This window comes from Rhineura floridana, chromosome 9 (assembly GCF_030035675.1).
Source record: "Rhineura floridana isolate rRhiFlo1 chromosome 9, rRhiFlo1.hap2, whole genome shotgun sequence".
Taxonomy (NCBI): domain Eukaryota; kingdom Metazoa; phylum Chordata; class Lepidosauria; order Squamata; family Rhineuridae; genus Rhineura; species Rhineura floridana.
This window is the reverse complement of record NC_084488.1, coordinates 65262634-65284325: the sequence shown is the minus strand read 5'-3', so window position 1 is coordinate 65284325 and position 21692 is coordinate 65262634. Positions and strand designations below refer to the sequence as shown.

General features: G+C 45.4%; 1 protein-coding gene across 3 annotated transcripts in view; it reads left to right on the top strand.

Annotated features, from left to right (window-relative positions):
* ARHGAP10 (Rho GTPase activating protein 10) overlaps positions 1-21692 on the top strand; it is a 199236-nt gene that overhangs the window by 133547 nt on the left and 43997 nt on the right. For all 3 annotated transcript variants that reach the window (XM_061584721.1, XM_061584720.1, XM_061584719.1), the window contains one exon: positions 14487-14637. In XM_061584721.1, coding sequence (XP_061440705.1) covers positions 14487-14637 — 151 coding nt within the window. The remainder of the gene's footprint in view (positions 1-14486; positions 14638-21692) is intronic.

The window sequence follows — 21692 nt, the reverse complement described above, 5'->3', positions numbered from 1 at the left end:
AACGGAGGAAACTCCTGAGAACCCAGCTCCTTCTCCCCCTCAGCTGCAGAGCACCCCAGACACAGACAGTGAACAGGATACTCCCCCCTCACCTGCAGAACGTAGACAACAGAAGGTCAGGCAGAAGAGGGGCAGGCCTGTCCACTTAAGGCCAAAATGCTGATGGCTCACACCTGCTGACATACCTGCTCCTTAAAAGACAAACCTTGGCTTCAGCTTGTTGCTGACTACAACGTCAGGCGTGGCTTCGTGTGTTTCCAGTTTCCCTGAACCTTATCTTGGACTGACACCTTGGCAATTGAACCCGGACCTCTACTGACCTCGCTTCTGGACTTCTGGCTTGGCACGTAAGCTTGGAAAGGGCTTTGCCCTTATCACGCTTCATCCTTGTTAGCCTGGCAGATTTACGACCAAGCTGCCGGCTAAGGACTTTCCCGCCCTGGTAAATACCCAGGAATTTCCAGCCCCCACCTGCACTGCTGTCTCGGTGCAGAGCTGACAAGTTCCTTCATGTTAGTCACAGCCACACTCCCTCTCCCCCTCCCCCATTTTTTGCTGCAGGGTTGAGATTGAGATCCTTATTGATGCCTTTTCCGACAACAACAGACACACCTAGGAGCCAGTAAGCATGAAAGAGGAAAGTGTAAGCTGAGAAGAGTCTTCTCAGTGACTGACTCACTGCCTTTCACTTTGATTGGTTCCAATCAGCAGGAAAGGATAAGGAAGCATGTTAGAAGACTCTTCTCAGTGGCTAACACATTCCCTTTTTATGCTGATTGGATCATAGCATGCTGGAGATATAGGGCCCTGCTCCTAAAAAGGTAATGGAACTAAGCCCACTGAGCCCCTGGACAACTACACCCCTGCACAGCTATGCAGCGTTTTGTCTCCTGCCATCTTTGTAGGTAAAAGAAGAATGCAGCTATTCTCTGAAATCTGTGTTTACTCATCTCAGTGCCTTAATATATTATAGTTGGAAAGGTTGTGGAATAGGATTGTTTGTGTAAATGTTAAAAATCATTATTTCTTCATAAATTGCCAGAGTTAAGCAGATTTGTTCTGTTCATGTCTGTGACTTGACAGGACAGACACTCTTTTTAATATTCTTATGTTTAGGCAGCAGTGGAGGACCCTCCGTGGTGCAGAGTGGTAAGCAGCGGTAACACAGCCGAAGCTCTGCTCACGGCCGGCGTTCGATTCCAACAGAAGGAGGAAGTCGAATCTCCGGTAAAAGGGGTCGAGGTCCACTCTGCCTTCCATCCATCCGTGGTTGGTAAAATGAGTACCTGGCATATGCTGGGAGGTAAAGAAAGGCTGGGGACGGAACTGGCAATCCCACCCCATATATACGGTCTGCCTAGTAAACGTCGCAAGACGTCACCTTAAGAGTCGGAAATGACTCGCACTATAAGTGCGGGGACACCTTTACCTTTACCTTTAGGCAGTAGTGGAGAATACTAGATGACCCTACTGTGTTTGCTCCTGTCATTGACAGGTGTTTATATTTCAGACAGCAGTCCTGCACATACTGTTGGGAATGTTCATGTCATGAATTGTTAAATGTGGGACAAGATCAGGATACAGAGGAAGATGCTGCCATTGGACTAAGAGGGCTATTTTTAGAAAAGGCTGAGTTACCAAATTCTAAATTACGAATGATGAAAGAGCATGCATTATGTTTTAACCTTGGGTTTTTTTTAATATAGTTTCATAGCTGGACATCTTGCTGGTAATTTATTATTCTAATAATTATGAGGCACTTTACACTTTAGTAGCATTTCTGTACATACACCCATTTAGCATGACTGTGAACACTGGATCCTAACCTGTCCAGGCAAATCACTGAAATTGTCATCTTCTGGGCTAATGGTACAAGATGAAATTCATGCACATGTTATTCCCCATATGCTTAGCACAACTTTCCCCAATCTGGTGCCTTCCAGATGTTTTAGACTTCAACTTTCATAAGTCCCAGCTACCATGATGAAAGTTGTAGTCCAAAACAACTGGAGGGCACAAGGTTGTGGAACACTGGTTTAACATTTAATACAATACATATAGCTACAACATTCTACTAATAAATGCAGATTCTGCATTGCTTAGAATAGTATAACCCAGCTTTCTCCAACCTGCTGCCCTCCAGGTGTTTTGAACTACTGACTGGAGTTGTAGTCCGAAGCATCTAGAAGGCATCATATTGGGGAATCTGGTATAATATGTGGATTTTGGCATAGAGTCGAAATCAAGGGTAGGAAACAGAAATAATGCTAAGGAAGTATTATAAAGAAAAGCTGGAACACAATTCCTGAACTCCTGACTTCCCTGTGAGAATTCTCTCTGACAGCCATGGGAATACTGTATTAGAACTGGAAAGGTGTGCACCAGTGAGCAGAATCTGTGTCCTGTTGCTATTTTTAAGTCTTGTTAGAGAGAGAGAGAGATAAGTAATTTGAAGATAGTTTTTTTTTTTAAAAAATAACTCTGTTGGTTTATTAATAACAATTTAAAATATTCTCTCAATATAGATTTTAGTTCTGTAGACAGATGATCAAATACTCCCAAAAGGTCACTTGCATGTTATGTAAACATGACACAGCCATTTTATTTATTGAATCCATTCACTCATCCTTCCTTGCTACAAAGATCTCAGGGTGCCATGCATGGTCCCCTCCTTAATCCTTAAAAAAACACTCTGTGGTAGATTTGCCTGAGATACAATAGCTGGCCCAACATCACCTGGTTAGTTTTCTGTCTGAGTGGCCTTCCTGGTGTGTATTCAATGTTCTGACTGCTATAACACATTGGCTGTCAATTTATAAGAAAGTTAGAAATAATTTGATGAATAACAAGAAATTGTAAGAAGAAATCAGGAAAACTATAGGGGAAAAAAAGGAAACATTACTCTTTGAAGACTGGAGCTTAAATGGTTACCAGCATAAGAAACTGCCTTCTACTGAGTCAGAAAACTGATTAATTTAATCTAGTTCTGTCTACTCCAGCTCTCAGTGGGCCTTCATGATCTCAGGCATATAACCTTCTTGTTCTGCTACCCAAGGTGCTTTCCCCTCAGAATGCCATGACTGAACCTTCTCCATGGAGCATGCGTGTTCTATCACAGAGCTATGGGCCCTGTGAAAGTAAAGCCTCTATCATTTCCATAACACTCTTTGGCTGCAATCCTATGCACGTCTACATGGGATTCGCCACCCCTGCTCTGGGAAGACTTGATACCACAAAACAGGTTTTGGGACACAAATTTGATGTTTAAATTATTTCATTTTGCTCTGTTTTAATAAAACCTGAAATTTATGAGAGAAATTTAAATTACATTAGTCTCTAATGAAATACAGTAGTAATGATTCACTGAATAATTGAATTTTAAATTCTAGAGATACTTGATATACACAGGATGAGCATCTTAAAGTTCTGAACTGCTCGAGCTATGTGTATAGCAACCTCAAACATATCCTTGCAAGCAATTTTATGTGAAAACAAGTCTCTTGTTTTTCTGCAGACCAGCTTTTTATTTTTCATATTTATATTGCATCTCCTGGGATATGACTCTGTGGGCAGCTATCAAAACAATAACAGTAAAAGCAAATCAATAAAAACAAACCAATTAAGCAATAATAAATTCAGTAAAATACAATATCAACATCAATTAAAAATCATACAGCACCTAGCAGCAGCGGTATCAAATTAGGCAGAGTCAAAGGAGCAATCTGCTTCACTGTTCAAAATGTTACTGGAAAAGAAACATTTTCACTAAGTTCTGAAAGGTGAGTGGGGAGAGGTATGAACCTGAGGGCCCTAAGTTCCAAAGAGGCTTTTATGATGACGTGGAATGTGTATATTATGCTGTGTTTCCTTCACTAGTGTGGATTGAATCTGGCTGCAGCAGCATTCCCGTTCCGTGCCTGGTACTGCCAGGCAAAGGGGCGAGCTTGCGGCCGCTGCCGAAGCACAGGCCGCCATCAGGGGTGTGTGTGTGTGTGTGTACGCGGCGCGCCGGCGTAACACGCAGAAAGGAGGCGGGGCGGCTGAAGGCCATTTAAGGCCACTCCACCAGCCTCCCGCCCTCCTTTGAATTTTGGCGGCGACAGAGCTTCGGCTTCAGCGGCGCGGCGCGGCTCCTTTGCCTTCGCACGTGGGCCTCCGGAGGCTTTTCTGAGGCCAGGCCAGGTGCTCGGCGGCGATCGCGCCCCCTCGGGAGACAGGGAGGCAGCGGCAGCGAGGCTGGGCATAGCGGAGCTTGGCGGCGGCATCGAAGCCTACGCGGCCAGGCCCTGGAGGTGGCGGCGGCGGCTCGCTCGCCAGTGCATGTGGCTTCCTAGGGCTCGTTCTCGGGGCAGTGCGGTGCGGCGGCGAGGCCCCTGGCTCAGCAGTTTGGCAGCAGGGAGCCCTCGGCCATGGGAGTCCCTCCAGCAGCGGTAGGAGGCATCAGCAGAGCCTGTGGCGCGGCGCAGACGACAGCAGCAGCGACTGACCACAGCGGCGGCAAGGCCTAGCGGCAGCGGCACTACTCAGGCAACGCGGCCCTGTGGCTGCTTTCTTTGTAGGATCGCTCCAGGGGGATCCCTGTGGGAGGGTGGGAAGGTTATTGCCCCTTACTCACCCCATAGTAAAGGAATTGGGTTCCAGCCCCATCACCCCCCCAAGTAGGCACTTGTTGGCCCAGGCGGCCTGGATCGCTGGGGCTGGATAAGGGGGCCTATCTGTAGGTGGCCGGGGTGTGCGGGGTTAGGAGAGGGCACTGTCTGGCTGGGCTGTGAGGGTGCTGGTCCCCCTTTAGGGACCCCCAAGCTGACCACTCCTTATTTCTGGGGAGGCACTCCTTCCCTCTTGCTTTGGCAATGGAGCATAGGCCGTGGGGGGGTCTTTAGTTGAAAGGGATTGACCTGGCTAAGCTCCAGCTCAGGATGCCACCCAAAAAGGGCAAGGAGGGCCGAAAGGGAAGGGCCCCCAGGGCGGAGGGTAGACGCCCACCCCCATTCATGATAAAGGAGAACAGTAACGTTATCTGTCTCCTCTGTGCAAGACATTTTCCTGGCTGTCATAACCTTTGGTCTCAAACAGAGGCTGAGCACAGATTTTGGAATATGCTTTTTAAAAGTAGGAGCTAGACCACAACAGAGCAAATGCGCAATTGCAACACAGCTGTATATGACACTCTCCTCTATGTTTAAACGCATTGTTTTCGATAAGCATTCCCACCTTTATTATCCTGCACCCAGATAAGCCCCGTCACACCCCCCATTAGGTGCACCCAGATAAGCCCCGTCACACCCCCCATTAGGTGCACCCAGATAAGCCCCGTCACACCCCCCATTAGGTACACCCAGATAAGCCCCGTCACACACCCCATTAGGTCACTTGGTGGCCCAGGAGGCCTGGATTGTCTGGGGCTGTACGGGGGAGCCAATTGGTTGGTGACTGGGGGGTGCAGGGTGAGAAGAGGGCACAGTCCAGCCAGGCTGTGAAGGTGCCAGGGCCCCTCTAGTGCTCCCTCACGCTTACCACCTCTCCTTTCTGGATGAGGCACTCCCCTGGCTTCTGCAACAGGGCATAGGCCGGGGGGGGGGCTTTAGCGGAAGGGAATAGACCTGGCTACACGCTCAATCTCAGGATGCCACCCAAAAGGTGCAAAGTGGGCCGAAAGGGGAGGGCAGGGCCCCCAGGGCGGAGGGTAGATGCCCACCCCCAGCTGCGGAGAAGTGGAACATAGCCAATGCAGGAGACACTTCTATTGGGGGTCCCTTGCCCACTACAGAAGGTGAAATAGGAGTAGACTCCTCTTCTTGATACTGAAGTGTATTTTTAGTTTAAACCAACTGTTTCTATTCATTTACCAAGTACCTAGAGAGGTGCTGGGCTATCTGGCAGCTGGACAGCCATCTGTGGGGATGCTTTTATTAAGGGATGTACTGAAAAGGCCATTCCCACACTGTCTTTGCAAACCAGGAAAGTTTGGAGATGCTCTGTCATAACGTAGCAATATTCTGAGATATCATATAATGGTGGCCTCTATGGCATGCACCATTAAAATGGCAGCCTCAAGCAGTGAACGCTGTGGGTGATGTTTCATCCCAGAGCATTTAGGGAGAAACATGTGGCCATCAGTTGGAGGCCATTTGGATTGGAGCTATGCAATGTAATGACAAAGAGCAGAGGCTTTTTGAGGAGGGCAGGTGGCAGCCACAGGCAGAAAGGAGGCTGCAGGAGCCAGTAGGGATCCCAATTAGTGCTGCAACTTCACCTCCAAAACTACCTCACTTCCGCAAATGCACAGGGAGCTCATCCCCTCTTTTCACTGTCAAGCTTCTCCTCCCCAAATACGTTCTTCAAAACCCTGCGATATTCTGAGTAAACATAATTGGGATTCTGCTGTATGGGCGCAATCATGGATGCCCTTCCATGGGAAGAAGTAACAATACACTCGGTGGGATTTTCTCATAAGTAAATGTGCATAGAATTGGTCCACGTCATATTTCTCTGAGTAAATTATCTAAACATAAGGGAATTCTTTGCAGTAATCATGTACAGGCTGCACGTTTGCTTGCATCTTCTCTTTAGCTAGTTTGCAAACTGACTAGATAAGGTGGCCACCCTTGTTTTACAGGCCACTAGTCCTGTGCTTTTAAGAGTCAGTTGATCTGCAGACATTAGAAGATGACATTGCTCAACTCCATCTAACAACTGCTGGATATGAACCCGCAATTAAACACGCCAGAAGTATAGCAGAGGCTGCTCAAGGAAAGTGCCCCTTCCCAGCTGGCAGACTGCCCGGTTTCTGGGGAGACTCATTTTATGATGCGGTTTTTCTTTATTAGGTGGTTTTCTGGATCCTATACTGTGGCCCCCGGCTTGCCCTTATGGCCGGCAATTTTAAATCAGCCTTAGGTACATACACTTGGGCAGGGTTATTGGCCCCTTCCCATCATCCCTACAAGTGGGGTAAATCAGTAGTGGTTTCATACCAGATAGTCTATGCACAGTGCACTACACTGCATTCAATGTGGTGCGTGCCTGTGGCAGAGGTGCGTTATGGGCAAGTGTGGCAGATAATGTGCCTGCATTGCCGGCTCTCGAGTTTTTGCCTTTTTGGTCGACTATGCAGCAGAGCATTACCTATGGGCTGCTGTATTCTTGTATGGAGCACTTCAGCTCCTTCTTGGAAGGGACAGTCAGGAGACGAGGGGGCTCTGAAGTAGTAGGGCACTATTTTCATGATTTACGGTTGATCGGTAGGGTGGACTTTGGGTGCAGGTTCCTTACCGCAGCTTCAGGGTTTGTCTTTGTTTTGTTTTGGCTGCCTTACATACCAACCTGTGGTGTGCCCCCCCCTTTTCCTGCAGTGTGCCCATGGTGTTTCAGTTAGAGGAGGGACCGACTCTGGGGGGGTGAGAACTGCTAGTCCCATACCACACACTGGGAGATGGGGGAGGGGAGTCAGAGATGGCCATATGCCTATCTTTGCCCCAGCATGCTCACCAGCTATCAGAGAGCAGGAGAGGATTTCTGGGAGTTACAGGCCGGCAGGGGCTATACAAAGTGTCCATGTTCACCTGACCCGCCAGGGATTGTTGGTCAGGGAGGTGCCCTGTGACCAGCTGTTGCAGGCAGCGGCCCTCACACCATCCGGCTGTCCAAGGTTTGTTTCCAGGCAGACCAGGGGCGCAAGAGGCACACCATTATTTTATCCTGCCCCAGGACTGGACACTTGTCCCGTGAGGGCGTCATGGTGTTTTTGTTTTTGTTTTTGGCCTGTAGCTACAGGCCCGATTGCCTGATAATCAGGGGGAGGGATCTTCCCTCATAAAGTTTCGGCCTAACGTCACAGAGCCTAGGAGCAGACGCATGGGGGTTTTGGGGGGACATGCTCCTATGGAATTAGGGCTGCATACCCGGCAGGTGAATTGCCTACCTGGAGTACATTCACCCCTGGGATGAGTCTGAAGGTCCAGGACCCAATTGTTCACGATTGTTTCTGTTTTGGCAGGTTGCTGGACGGGGATGGAGCAGTTTCACAGCCTACTCTGCAGCCATGGCATGATCTTCTAGGCTGGCCGTGGGGCTGCAAACGCACATTGGTTCACAGCCAGGCCTCTGATGGTGGGCCACAGTTTGGTGGCTGGGTCGACAGAGTATGCGCTGGGGATGGTCTCCTATCCATGTTGTTCCAGCAGGGTTCAGTGCGGAAGGTCCCTCAAGTGGTGGTCATTCCCCGGGGTGGGAATGACCTTGGTTACTCAAGGGCAAGGCCCTCAGGGGCAGGCATGTGAGGACATGCAGTTGAGGCCACGATAGCCTCTGGTCGTCTGCCGTGGTCAGACATGGAGGGCAAGGCCCTCAGTGGCAGGCCTGTGAGGACATGCAGTTGAGGCCACGATAGCCTCTGGTCGTCTGCTGTGGTCAGACATGGAGGGGTCATTCCCCTGGGTGGGAATTACCTTGGTTACTGAAGGGCAAGACAGGTGAGGACATGCAGTTGAGGCCACAATAGCCTCTGGTCGTCTGCTGTGGTCAGACAGGGAGGGCAAGGCCCTCAGTGGCAGGCATGTGAGGACATGCAGTTGAGGCCTCGGTGGCCTTGGGTCGTCTGCTGTGGTCAGACATGGAGGGCAAGGGCCTCAGTGGCAGGTATGTGAGGACATGCAGTTCGGGAGGCAACAATGCCATCCTCCTGATGGACCTGCAGAGGGGTCTGCATAAGATTCTTATCGGGTGTGGGGTAAAGGGAGACTAAGCAGAGGCTTGTCCCCCTTTTGTGGCAAAGAAGTGCGGGAAAAGGTTTAAAGGGAAAGGGCAGCTAGGTGACACCTTTAGGCACCTTTGGGGGCGATTGGCGGTCCGGGGGCCTGCAGCTCAGGGCTATACGGCCCAGGGGGCAGAACACGGGCCGCCTTTGGGGCCAACGTGCCTCATCCGCTCGGAGTTTCACGGCTCCGGGGGGCGGTGATGCGGGTTGGACCCCCTACACATCTTCAGGGTGTGGCTTGAGCTGGGGTCTGGCACAGGGCAGCCCCGGGCTCAGGCAAGGTTTGGTCGCCCTATGGCTGCAAGCAGGCTTTGCCTGGATCATCAGAATGCTCCCGCACTTGATTTCCCTTCTGCAGGTTCATTATTCTAATTGATTCCGTTTAATAAAGTGGCCCATGATTTAACCCAATGAATGGTGTTTGTGTTTTATTTCGGCAATAGGCCGCAATCTCGTTCCGTGCCTGGTACTGCCAGGCAAAGGGGCGAGCTTGTGGCCGCTGCCGAAGCACAGGCCGCCATTAGGGGTGTGTGTGTGTGTGTACGCGGCGCGCTGGCGTAACACGCAGAAAGGAGGCGGGGCGGCTGAAGGCCATTTAAGGCCACTCCACCAGCCTCCCGCCCTCCTTTGAATTTTGGCGGCGCCCGCCCGACCCTCCCTCTGCTGCAGTGTGATTCATTTGGTCGCTACGGGGCCGACTAGGAATTTTTGGCCTGCCTGCCTCGCTTTGCTGTCAGGTTTCTTTTGCCTACTCCACACTGTGGTTGGGGGGATGGGTCAAGGGTTAGCACGGGTGCCTTGGGGGTTAATAGGCTGATTGGTCTGTTTTTAGCTTCAATATGTCAACGGTCACTTGTGGCAAAGAAGTGCGGGAAAAGGTTTAAAGGGAAAGGGCAGCTAGGTGACACCTTTAGGCACCTTTGGGGGCGATTGGCGGTCCGGGGGCCTGCAGCTCAGGGCTATACGGCCCGGGGGGCAGAACACGGGCCGCCTTTGGGGTCAACGTGCCTCATCCGCTCGGAGTTTCACGGCTCCGGGGGGTGGTGATGTGGGTTGGACCCCCTACACATCTTCAGGGTGTGGCTTGAGCTGGGGTCTGGCACAGGGCAGCCCCGGGCTCTGGCAAGGTTTGGTCGCCCTATGGTTGCAAGCAGGCTTTGCCTGGATCATCAGAATGCTCCCGCACTTGATTTCCCCTCTGCAGGTTCATTATTCTAATTGATTCCGTTTAATAAAGTGGCCCATGATTTAACCCAATGAATGGTGTTTGTGTTTTATTTCGGCAATAGGCCGCAATCATCTAGTCAGTTCCTATAGTGTTCCATGTCCCAGCCAAGCTAGAACATAACATCAGCAACAGGAGAGGTATTTCTTTGAGAACAGAGTGCAACTGGGCAGAAAGTACAGCTATGCTGTGCTCCTTTACTTGGATGTTCCTCCATGTCTTTCCCACCTTTAGATAGGTATATTATGCTCTCTGCTTGGGAGGCAGAAACCCACCAACCATAATGCATTGGACTCACTTTCCGGCTCATCTAAATTTGATATTAGCTATGTAATGAGTCTTTGTATATAGTTATATACAACACACTGGTGAGTCTCTGTAGAGTATGTAGGTAACATGGAATTGGAATGTCCCACATACTGGTCACAGAATATTCAGATTTATTGTTTCTAGTAACTAGTTATTACACTTTTTACAACATGATTACTAACCTGTCCTGCCCATCCTTCTTAACTCTTTTCTTGTGTGTGAAAATGAAGTCAGGAATAGCAAGATAATGGTGCAGAATTCTTTGCTGCCAGTGTGCCTGCTGATCCAGTCTTTGTTGTAAAGTAGTACAGGCAATCTTCCTATTGACTCTTGATTTTAGGGTAGGGGGCTTAGACCAAGTCTTGAGTTTTAAAACTCATTTAGAAGCTGGTGTATTACACTATACAGGGGTAAGTGGTTCATAGGGGTTTTAGCTCACAAGGCAAACCTTCACTAGTCTAGGCCAGCCTTCACCAACTGGGTGCCCTCCAGATGTTTTGGGCTACAACTCCCATCAACCCCATCCAGCACTATGCTGGCTGGGGCTGATGGGAGTTGTAGTCTTGAACATCAGGAGGGACCAGGTTGGCAAAGGCTGGCCTAAGTCCAAGGGGCTTCTTCACCCTTTCTAGTAATGTGATGGTGTTCTCATAAAGAAGGTGGCATTTTACAACTTTTGAGTCGGCCACAGGATATTGCTGTTGCTGCGTTTCAGATTCAGCTGCTCAGGGACTGTGATTATACCAAAGTAGACCTGATGTGTTTATTTTTATCTTCTGTATTTTAAGGTCAACCATTGCATGTTATTGCTATGATGCCTTTGGGAACGATGACGTGGTCCTTCACAGTAGCTAGGCTTGTGCTTTTCTTCCATTGTACAACATAGTGGCTTCCCTGGGCTATTATTAGGACAGTCATTTTGGACTTGCAAAGTAGTTTTGCTGCTTTCTAATTATTTTCCAAGTGTAGTAGGTGGGTTTTTAATTGTACTCATTTTTTTCAACAATTTTGGACGAACTCATTTGTTGAATCTAGTCTACTACAATCTAGCCTTATTTTCTGTCCTTACACTTGTAATTCATTATGCAATGGTATTTATTGTTTTTGTTTTTGTTGTTATTATTATTATTGATGGATTGCTCATTTCAGTTGCTTTTTAAAAAATCCACTCACCAGTAATGAAAAGTTTGTAAATGATTGAAAATAAAATGCATAGAAATCTAATCCAGTTTATGCAGAAACAAAAATGTATATGTAGGCTCTGACTTCTGGACTTAACAAAATGCCACCTGTTTCCTACTGATTACATAGCAGAACATTAACTTGATAATGTCATATATTTCATACCTGCTTTCACCACTTCTCATGTGTGTGTGCACGGTTTCAGGATGTACCTATAGCCAACAGATACTTCTGCCAAACTTTTAAAAGCAGGGAAATTGGGTAGCTATAGTGAATGCACCAGGGCAGCAGGAGACATGACCCTCCTCTCTGAGATACTGTAATGCCCTACAAATTTGTCAAAACGTAAACACAATTTGGGTTGGTCTTTCACAGTCCAATCCACTTGGTGTGTAGCTTGGAAGAATTTGGTAACAAGTGCCTCTGAGCATATGGTGAGTGGTGGCAACACCTGCAGTCATCCCAAATAGCAGAAATAAGACATGTGCTGTGCTGATCTTATTTTAGCAGGGACACCTAGCAACTCTCAGCACCCTTCACAAACTACACTTCCCAGGATTTTTTAGGGGAAGTCAGGACTGTCTAAAGTGAAATCAATGTCTGGCGTGGGTGTAGCCACCTCATTAGCCAAGCCAAACAGCTGTGAGTCTGGGTTTTAGAATACTGACAGTTGATTCTTACTGAGCATGCCCTACATTATAATAGACTTCAATGTTAAATTTTTTAATTAAAACACAGTCATGCATTTTTTAGACTTTTAAACTGCAGAAGATGAACGTCAGAGTATGGGGCAAGGTCAGTAATAGGATTACAGGTACTCTCTTAACATGGCTGTTTTTTAATTAATTTCAACAAATTACGAGACCACTGACAGAAAAAAGTCCATCGGGTCTGGAATTTTTGTCATGTTTTACACTTTGAACTCTCAATTCTCTGTGACTGTTTTGTGTATTGCCATGAAAACGTAGAGGGTTGTTAAACAAGCATTTCTGAGTTCAGGACTATGGGGTTTTTTTTAAAAAAAATGTGCTTATGGGAAACAGCAGAACAGCACAGAGGAGTATTTTCAATTTAACATTGAGGAATGTGAAAAATTCATGCTGGCTATAGTATATAGCCACTCCTGTGGCTGTATAATTCATTAACTAGGGGTCTGTCCTTGTCTTGCTTGCCAACCTTGCCCCCATCAATCCCCCTACCGCTCACCAGTCCCCCTAAACCTCACCTCCCACACACTAACGCATTAAATGAGTGGTGGGAACCTTTTTGGCTCCCACCCTCTGGAACAACTTTGACAGGTGGACAAGGCAACCCACATGTCAATCACATGACATAATTGTCACATGGTTGACACTAGGGTTGTCCTGCCCACCTGTCAAAATACCACCATCAGAGGTTGAAAGGGGAAACATGGGAAGGATTGCAAGCCTGTCCCACACTGATACTTTCAATTCTTTGTGATCCTCCTCCAGCTTTTCCTTTGCTCTTCTCCCTGATGTCAGAGGTGCAAAGGAAGCCAGCCCACCTAGCCCATCCCCTTGTCAAAGCCCCACTGCCCTCTTGGCCTTGCCAACCAGGCCAAGCCTCCCAGCTTAGAGCTGAGTTCCGGTGCATGTGTGATCCCTGCAGGGACCTCTTCTCATGAACCGGACCAATAAGGATTGCCCTACTTTCACATCAGTTGATGCAGCGGGGAGAGGGCAGTTTTGCTTAGCACTGGGTTCAGGTACATGGGAAAGATCCCTGCAAGGATCTTTCTTGTGCACTCAAATCCAGCCCTAAGCAGGATTAGATCTTCCATGAAGAGAGAAGTGAGGGAGGGAGATGGAGGCAGATGGCTCAGCTGAGCTACAGGAGAAGGATAGCTCTTCAGCAACCATCCTGTTGTCCTGCCACCCTCTGCTTCCCTCCTCCTTGCCCTCCACTGCTAAGCTTGAAACACTGGCGTCAGTGAGGCAGGAAGCGGTGATGCAGGGGAACAGGATGGTTGCTGAAAAGCTGCCCCAGCCTATCATGACTGTTTCTCTGTGGCTGGCCTGGGATAGCCACTACTGCCTCCTTCCTTCACTGCTGTGATGGCCTGGCAGCTCAAAGAAGGCTGTCATAATGCTGTAGTTTGCAGCGCCATATGTCTGCAGATGATGACAGCCTTAGAAAAATATGTAATAGGAAGGAAAAACATTTCTACATTGCCCTTCAATTCAACATTTCCAGGGTAGTATACAATAACTAATAAAAACCCAATAAGACGTAGTAAAAAGCAGTGGTAAAAACAATTGACACAGGGCAAAAGTACTTCAGAGAGTGAATGCCTAGGAAAATAAGGTCTCTTCATGACACCTAAAAGATGTTAGTGCCAGTACCAGGTGAGACTTCCTTAGGAGAGAGTTGCACAAGCAGGATACCACCATTGAAAAGGCCTTCTTCTCCATAGCCATCAGGAACACTTGGGACATTCAGAGAAGATTTTAGTAGTGACTTGCTGAAAATATGCATAACTAAGGGATCATAGTACGTGCATCAATAGTAAATAATTACATACCTTGTTACTATGTATGATTCAGTTTGAGAGAGTTTAGTAACCTGCCCACTTGGTGGAGGTGGAGAGCAAAAATATGATTCTATCCTCAGTTTGATAATTATGATAAAGGACCTGGCAGAAATACATGGGCCAGTGAAATTTCAGAACCTAGTCCTTGCCTTTGGGATTCATAAATAAATCTTATTTCACTGGGCCCTACCAGCTGGCAAGAACAGTTGTACATACTTACGTTGGTAGATTAAATGATTTGCAGAACAGTTGATATGTAAATGGTATTTATGCTTATTTATAATTTTGTACTTTTTAAAATAATAATGGCACACTCCCAAGGCTTGAAGAATAGAGTTTTGGCTCCTTTGTGCCTTGAATGGAATCCAAAACAAATGTTAGTTGATAATGGTTTACAGTTGCGTTTATGCAGGTTGCTGTTCATAGTAAATAAGTAATGCCCTTTGTGCTCCTCTTTGCAGATTTTCCAAACTCTGCCTGATGCCACTTTCCCTGAGCCAATCTCTGTGCCAGTATCTCCTCCAAATGCCCCACCACGACAATCAAGAAGACAAGGGCAACGTAATAAGAGGCCCATTGCTGTATATAATCTGTGTCTTGAGCTGGATGACAGTAAGATGTTAATTATATTTTCTGTCTTGGCAGCAGAGTTCAGTTGCAGTATATCTTGTGTCATCAGGGCAATCTACAGTAGTTTTCCATTTCACAAATTCTATTTTTTTAAAATTAGAAAATGGAGAGAGGAGGAAGTGAGAGTGTGTTCACATGACTTAGTACTGCATATGTCTGGAACTAAAGGAGAACAGGGGACTCTCTTTTCTTTAAAGCTGAATCTGACCTCTGACAACAGTTATAACATTTTAAGATAAATGGAAGATAAGAACCAAAAGTAAAGCAGATGTTTATAAATTAAGAGAGCAAGTGCACTTGAATGTTCATTTCAACTGCACCAAAGAGTCATATTTGGCAAATACTGCGAATAGTACCAAAGTACTATATAGGAAAGCAAATAGTGCTAAAGCAAATAGTACTAAAATAATACTAATAATATAGATATTCACTAATATGCAAAAAACCTTGCAGTTTAAGAAAGTAGCTATAGCCCACAGCTATTTCTATCAAACTTTAAAAAGCAGGGAAATTGGGCAGCTATAGTGAATGCACCAGGGGAGCAGGAGACCTGATCTGCTCTCTGAGATATTGTACTGCCTTACAAATTGGTCAAAATGCAAACACCATTTGGGTTGGTCTTTCACAGTCCAATCCACTTTCTGTGTAGCTTGCAAGAATTTGGTAACGTGCCTCTGAGCATATGGTGAGTGGTGGCAACACCTGCCATCTCCAAAGATAGAGAATTATATTTTTGTATGTTTGTTGGTGTTCTTCTTACTTTGCTTCTTTCCTGTGTTACTAATGTTTCTTTGTGTTGCTGATTCCGAATATGGCATCGGTTTTGCTGGATTGGCTCTAATTTTTGAGATAATGGATGCCCCACAAATGACATGGAAACTGTCTCAAATCATACAAAAGTAAACACATGAAATACCTGATGGCGTTGTATTCAGTACAGTAACATTAAAACAAAGTAAGCTGATTCAGATAATCACAATTAATGCATAGAAAAACGCTGTGTGTACAATTTTCTTTTATGTGGGGCATCAGGACAATCACGTTGGAGGCTCCAGCAGTAGTCTGCCATCATGTATCTGTCCCATCTGCCTTGATACCTTTCCTCCGTCACCTTTATATCCTGATGGAACCTCTCCCCTTGTTCCTCACTAAAATCACCAAGATTATCCGGAAATCTGTCTAAGTGGCTATGGAGATAGTGTACCTTTATGCTCATATTAGTACCCAAATGTTTAAAGTTAGTGAGCATGTTTTGCACCAATTCTTCATAATTGTCTGCTTTGTGGTTACCCAAGAAGTTCTTGACAACTGAGACATAACTGCACCAGGCAGAATCTTCAACATCATAAATTTAGTGAAATTCAAATCATTGATGAGTTTACAAATTTTAGGACCATCAAAGATTCCTGCTTTTAGTTTTTCCATAGTCAGTCCAAGGAACGATCTACAAATGTATTTGAAGCAATCACCATCTTTGTCCAAGGCCTTAACAAATTGCTTCATCAGTCCAAGCTTGATATGGAGTGGTGGGAGAATGATTTTTTCTCTGTCAACCAATGGCTTGTTAATGATGTTCGCTGCACCTACAGTCATGTGTTCCCTTGAAGGCCATGTCACTTTTTTCCAATGATCTCGCTTTGCCCTACTATCCCACAAGCAGATGAAACAAGGGTACTTCCTGTATCCACTTTGCTGCCCAAGCAAGAAGTTCACCATCTTTAGATCAACACAAATAGACCACTGGTGCTCATGATAGCAGAGCTTCTGCAAGACCATTTTGATATTTTCATATTCTTCTTTAAGTTTTGTTGAGTGAGCAATTGGAAGAGATGCATAGCGGTTACCATTGTGCAATAAAACACATTTCAAGCTTCTGGTGGAGCTGTCTATAAAAAGCTACCAATCTTCTGGTCGATATTCCGGTAGTCCCATTTGGAGAAGAAGTCCAGGAATGTTATTGCAGTATACAAGTTCTTCATCTTGGCTGAAGTATGGAAGAAGTCCCTCCTCTCTTGTCTGATAAGCTGTTATGTTAGCTTCCGGCTGTAGACAGTTCTTTTCCATTAGCCTGGATCAAAGCTTGGAAAAGTTACTTTTTTTGAACTACAACTCCCATCAGCCCCAGCCAGCATGGCCACTGTATTGGGCTGATGGGAGTGGTAGTTCAAAAAAGTAACTTTTCCAAGCTCTGGCCTGGATGCTAAAAGTTCAGATGCTTGCTTTGACAGACTGAGGTCTTGTATCAGATCATTGAGTTCCTTTTGGGAGAGCTGCTCAGGTGTTGAAAAGCTTTCTTCATATCCACTTCCAGGGCTACCACCTGTGCTACACTCCACGTCCAGCATTTCTTCAACATCTGACAATGGAAGGTCAGGCAGTGAGGTAAACACTGGTATGGGAATGTCTTCGCTGTGTGGCACAGGTCGCCTTGCTGAGTCCAAATCAGGATACTCCCACTTATGTTTCTTGTAGCGATTGAAGCCTTTCACATTCCCAACACAAACATAACAATCATCGTGATGGTTTTGCGGCTCTCTCCACACCATAGGCACACCAAAGTTTAAACGTTTCCTTTCTCCATTTTTCCACTGTCGTAGGCACTCTACACAGGTTTTGCAAACCTTATGGGGAGCCCAAGACTTATCTTGATCTCCAAGCTTCACTCCAAAATAAGCAAGATATGCTTGTTTTACAAAGTCAGTGATGTTTTTTCTTTGTTTTTGCAGAGTGTATTCACCACAAATGTAGCAGAATGCATTAGGATTGTTTAAGCAGCCTCTTCGTGACGAACTCATATTCCTCTTCAAAAAAAAAAAGTATCAATATGATATTATATGCAATGGATAAACTTGCAAAACAATGTTCAAGAGTAAAAAGACAGACCAAACCCTGCTGCATATGTCAGCAGCTACAGGTCGTATTGGGGTACAATTGTCATTTGAGGGGTATCCATTATCTCAAAAACTAGACCCAATTCAGCAGAACTAATGTCATTTTTGGATTTAGCACCCCCAAAATACCCTAAAGTCATTCAAACATCCTTGGCAACTAAAAAAAAAATTTTTTTTGTTGGGCTGTGTAATCTAAACTAGAAAATTTTATTTCCCTCATTCATCCTAGAAATCTGTGTCAAATTTATTTTTATTAATTTCAAAGTCTTTTTATCCGTCAGTGTCATATGATGGTGAAGACAGCATTTTTGTGTTTCAAATTGGAGGTTATGTTCTATTTCTATTTTGGGTGCATTAACAGTAGAATCTGAAACTGCAGTTTGATGTAAAATCAGACTGATTCCAATATGTTGCTACTTCAGCAATTACTCTAGCTGTTAGAAAAAAGAGGATGCATGTTTTCAGCCTGCTATGTTTAAACCACTTCATTTAAGGCAAGGTGGGCGCAGTCAATTAAAAACATAGAGCACACCTAGCATTTTGCTAGAATATATTTCACCTCCCACTGTTTTACTTTGTGCAAATTAAGACACTCCTGAGGTTCACTGGAGACTGTTCTGCAGAAGTCAGTGCCATTATTCCACAATTATGTTTGCAGGTTTTTTTAGTGTAAATTTTGCAAAGTGTTGCTGTACTTCACATATTCACAGAAATAGAAAAAAAAAGAAAATAATTTCCTATAGGAAACTTCACTAAAATTGCAAAGGAAATCAGACATATTCAAAGTGACCATCTGAACTATATCAACTGTCTTAATAATGTTGCTTCCTCCCTGCTAAAACAAGTTCAGCACAGCACATGTCTTATTTCTATTATTTGGGCTGATTGCAGGTGTTTCCACCGCTCACCATATGCTCAGAGGCACGTTACCAAATTCTTGCAAGCTACACAGGAAGTGGATTGGACTGTGAAAAACCAACCCAAATGGTGTTTGCATTTTGACCAGTTTGTAGGGCAGTACAATATCTCAGAGAGAAGTTCAGGTCTCCTGCTCCCCTGGTGCATTCATTATAGCTGCCCGATTTCCCTGCTTTTTAAAGTTCGATAGAAATAGCTGTGGGCTATAGCTACGTTCTTAAACCGCAAGGTTTTTTGCCTATTAATGAATTTCCCTGCTTTTTAATCCGGGAGGTAAGAAATGGGATCCTGTGCAAGTTTGCTGAGAATGGATTGATCATTTACATGCTTATTGAGTTCAATGGGATTTACTCCCCTGCAGTGATGCTTAGGATAGGTGAAACTGACCACAGAGGATGGGGAGGGGAGGAGTAGGAGTAGGGAGGGGAGGAAACACAGAGGGGAGGACTCGGAGGGGAGCAGGCAGGAGGGGGAGGGGTGGAGGACGGGTTTGATCATTTGCATGTTTATTGAATTCAGTGCGATTTACTCCTGTGCAATCATGCTTAGGATAGGTAAAACTGACCTGGAGGGGAGGGAGGGAGGGCTTGAGTGGGCAGGGGAGGAGGAAGAAGGAAGAGGGGAGGGGAAGGAGGGGAAAAGCAGGTCTGATCATTTGCATGCTTATTCATGCAATGGGATTTACTCCTGTGCAATCTTGGTTAGGATAGGAAAAACTGACCATGGGGGAGGAGGAGTGGGAGTGGGAAGGAGAAGGAGCGTATTGGAGGGGGGCAAAGGAAGGGGGAGGGGACGGCACGTTTGATTATTTGCATGCTTATAGAGTTCAGTGGTATTTATTTCCATGCAATCGTGCTTAAGATAGGTAAAACTGACCATGGGGAGGAGGAAGAGGAGCGGGAAGGGGAAGGAGAGAATTGGAAGGGGATGAGGATGGGGAGGGAGGGGCAAAGGAAGGGGGGAGGGAAGGGGCAAGAGGGAGTGGATAGGAGGGAGGAGAAGGGAGGGAGGGTTTGATCATTTGCATACTTTTTGAGTTCAATTGGATTTATTTCTATGCAATCATGTTTGAAAATGGAAATGGACTGCCATCAAGTCGATCCCCACCTATGGCAACCTTTTGAATAGGGTTTTCATGGTAAACGGTATTCAGAGGTGGTTTCACCATTGACTTTCTCTGAGGCTGAGAAGCAGTGACTGGCCCAAGGTCACCCAGTGAGCTTCATGGCTGTGTGTGGATTCTAACCCTGGTCTCCCAGGTCATAGTCCAACACTGACCCAGGGAAGGGGCAGGGAGGGGAGGAGATTGGGTGGGTGGGCACTGGGCAGAAGGGAAGATCCTTTCCTTTCCAAAAGGAAAACATTGTGAACAATATTCTTTTTCAGGCTTTCCCCCACCTTTTTATTCTACTGCAGGCACATGTAGCCTCCTACCCAAATTTAAACCAGAGCTTTCCCTGTCCACATCCACACCAGGCCTTTGTTTCACTTTGGACAGTCATGGCTTTTCTCAAAGAATCCTGGGAAGTGTAGTTAGTGAAGGGTGCTGAGAGTTGCTAGGAGACGCCCTGTTCCCCTCACAGACCTTCAATCAGAGAGGCTGACTGTTAAACTTGTCTGGCCACTGGAGCTCTCTCAGTGGAACAGGAGTCTGCTCTCAGCACCCTTCACAAACTACACTTCCCAGGATTCTCTGAGGGAAGCATTACCGTCTGAAGTGAAATCAAAATCTGATGTGGGTGGGGCCCCCTGATTAGGCAAGCCCAGCAGCTGTGAGTCTGGTGTTTAGAATTCTGACAGTTGGTTCTTACTGAGCATGCCCTACGTTATCATAGGCTGCCAACCAAAATGTATTAAATTAAAAATCAGCCAGGCATTTTTGTAACTTTTAAACTGCAGAAGATGAAGGTCAGAGTACGGGGCAAGGTCAGTATTAGGATTACAGGTCCTCTGTGAACATGGCTGATTTTTAATGAATTTCAACAGATTATGAGAAAAAAGTCCAAAAGGGCTCTGAGTTTTTTTCTCTCTTTTTAGACTTTGAACTCTCTATTCCCTCTGACTGTTTTGTGTATCACCATGAAAATAGAGAGGGTTGTTAAGGAAGCGTTTCTGAGTTCAGAACTATAAGTTTTGTAAGGTTGTGTTTTGAAATGAGCTTTGTTTTGAATGGCATGGGGGGTATTTTCAATTTAACATTGCGGAATGTGAAAAACCCACGCTGGCTATAGTATACAGCCACTCTCTTGACTGTATAATCAAGTAATTAAACATTGTGTACAAGTATGACCTACCAATAGGTAAAGAGGATGCAATAGGCTGCCAGTGATGCAGGATAGAAAGGATGGCATTTGTATTATTTTCATACAGTCTTACTCAGTGTCCATTTTTATATCTTTGTAGCCATGGGCTGTTCTTGACAGGTATTTAAATTTTGTAAAGTATAGCAGTCTCTACACCTTGTTTCTCTCTAGACAACTGGTTAATTATATCTGTACATAAATAAAAAATAAGCTTAGCATACAGAGCATTGTTTCAGGCATGAATATGAAATTAGAGAGTTTTTAATTTTAGGATTATGCAGACAGATGGAACATATTGATAAACTGTTATTAAATCAACTGCATTTATTGATAAATAAAAGGTGCAAACAAAAGTTGTGAATACAAATTCTAAGCACATGCAACACAATGCTGTCAGACTGCTAGCTTTAAAATATAAATGCAACCGATACTGCTTGCTTCCTGTACTTTTTCACTCAGTCTTAAAATAGAAAATTTCCTCACTCTGACCAAATTGTATGCATATTTGTGTGTGCTTGCTTTTTTTTTTTTTAAGATTTCCACATGCACGTGGTAGAACAAGATGGAGTGAAAAATTAGTAGGTGGATGATCTGTGTATATTTTAGGGACATATGTTTTTTAGGAATACTTTGTGCTCCGAGATTGTTTTAGCTTTTGAATTCATTTTGAATTAATTTCAAGGAGGGTGTTAGTCTCCTGCAACAGCATCAACAAAGAGCATAGTGGCACTTTAAAGGCTAACTTGTTTGTTGTGGCATGACTGGTAGTCTCTAAGCTGCTAATACACTCTTAGTTCATTTTGAATTAAGGTATCGGGCTTTACAGCTTATGTTTACTAAGCATTTCAAAACAATGACCTCCAGGAAGTTAAACTCCTTATATTTTGTGATATTTTGAGGAGCTATGAATAGCCTATGGCTTAAA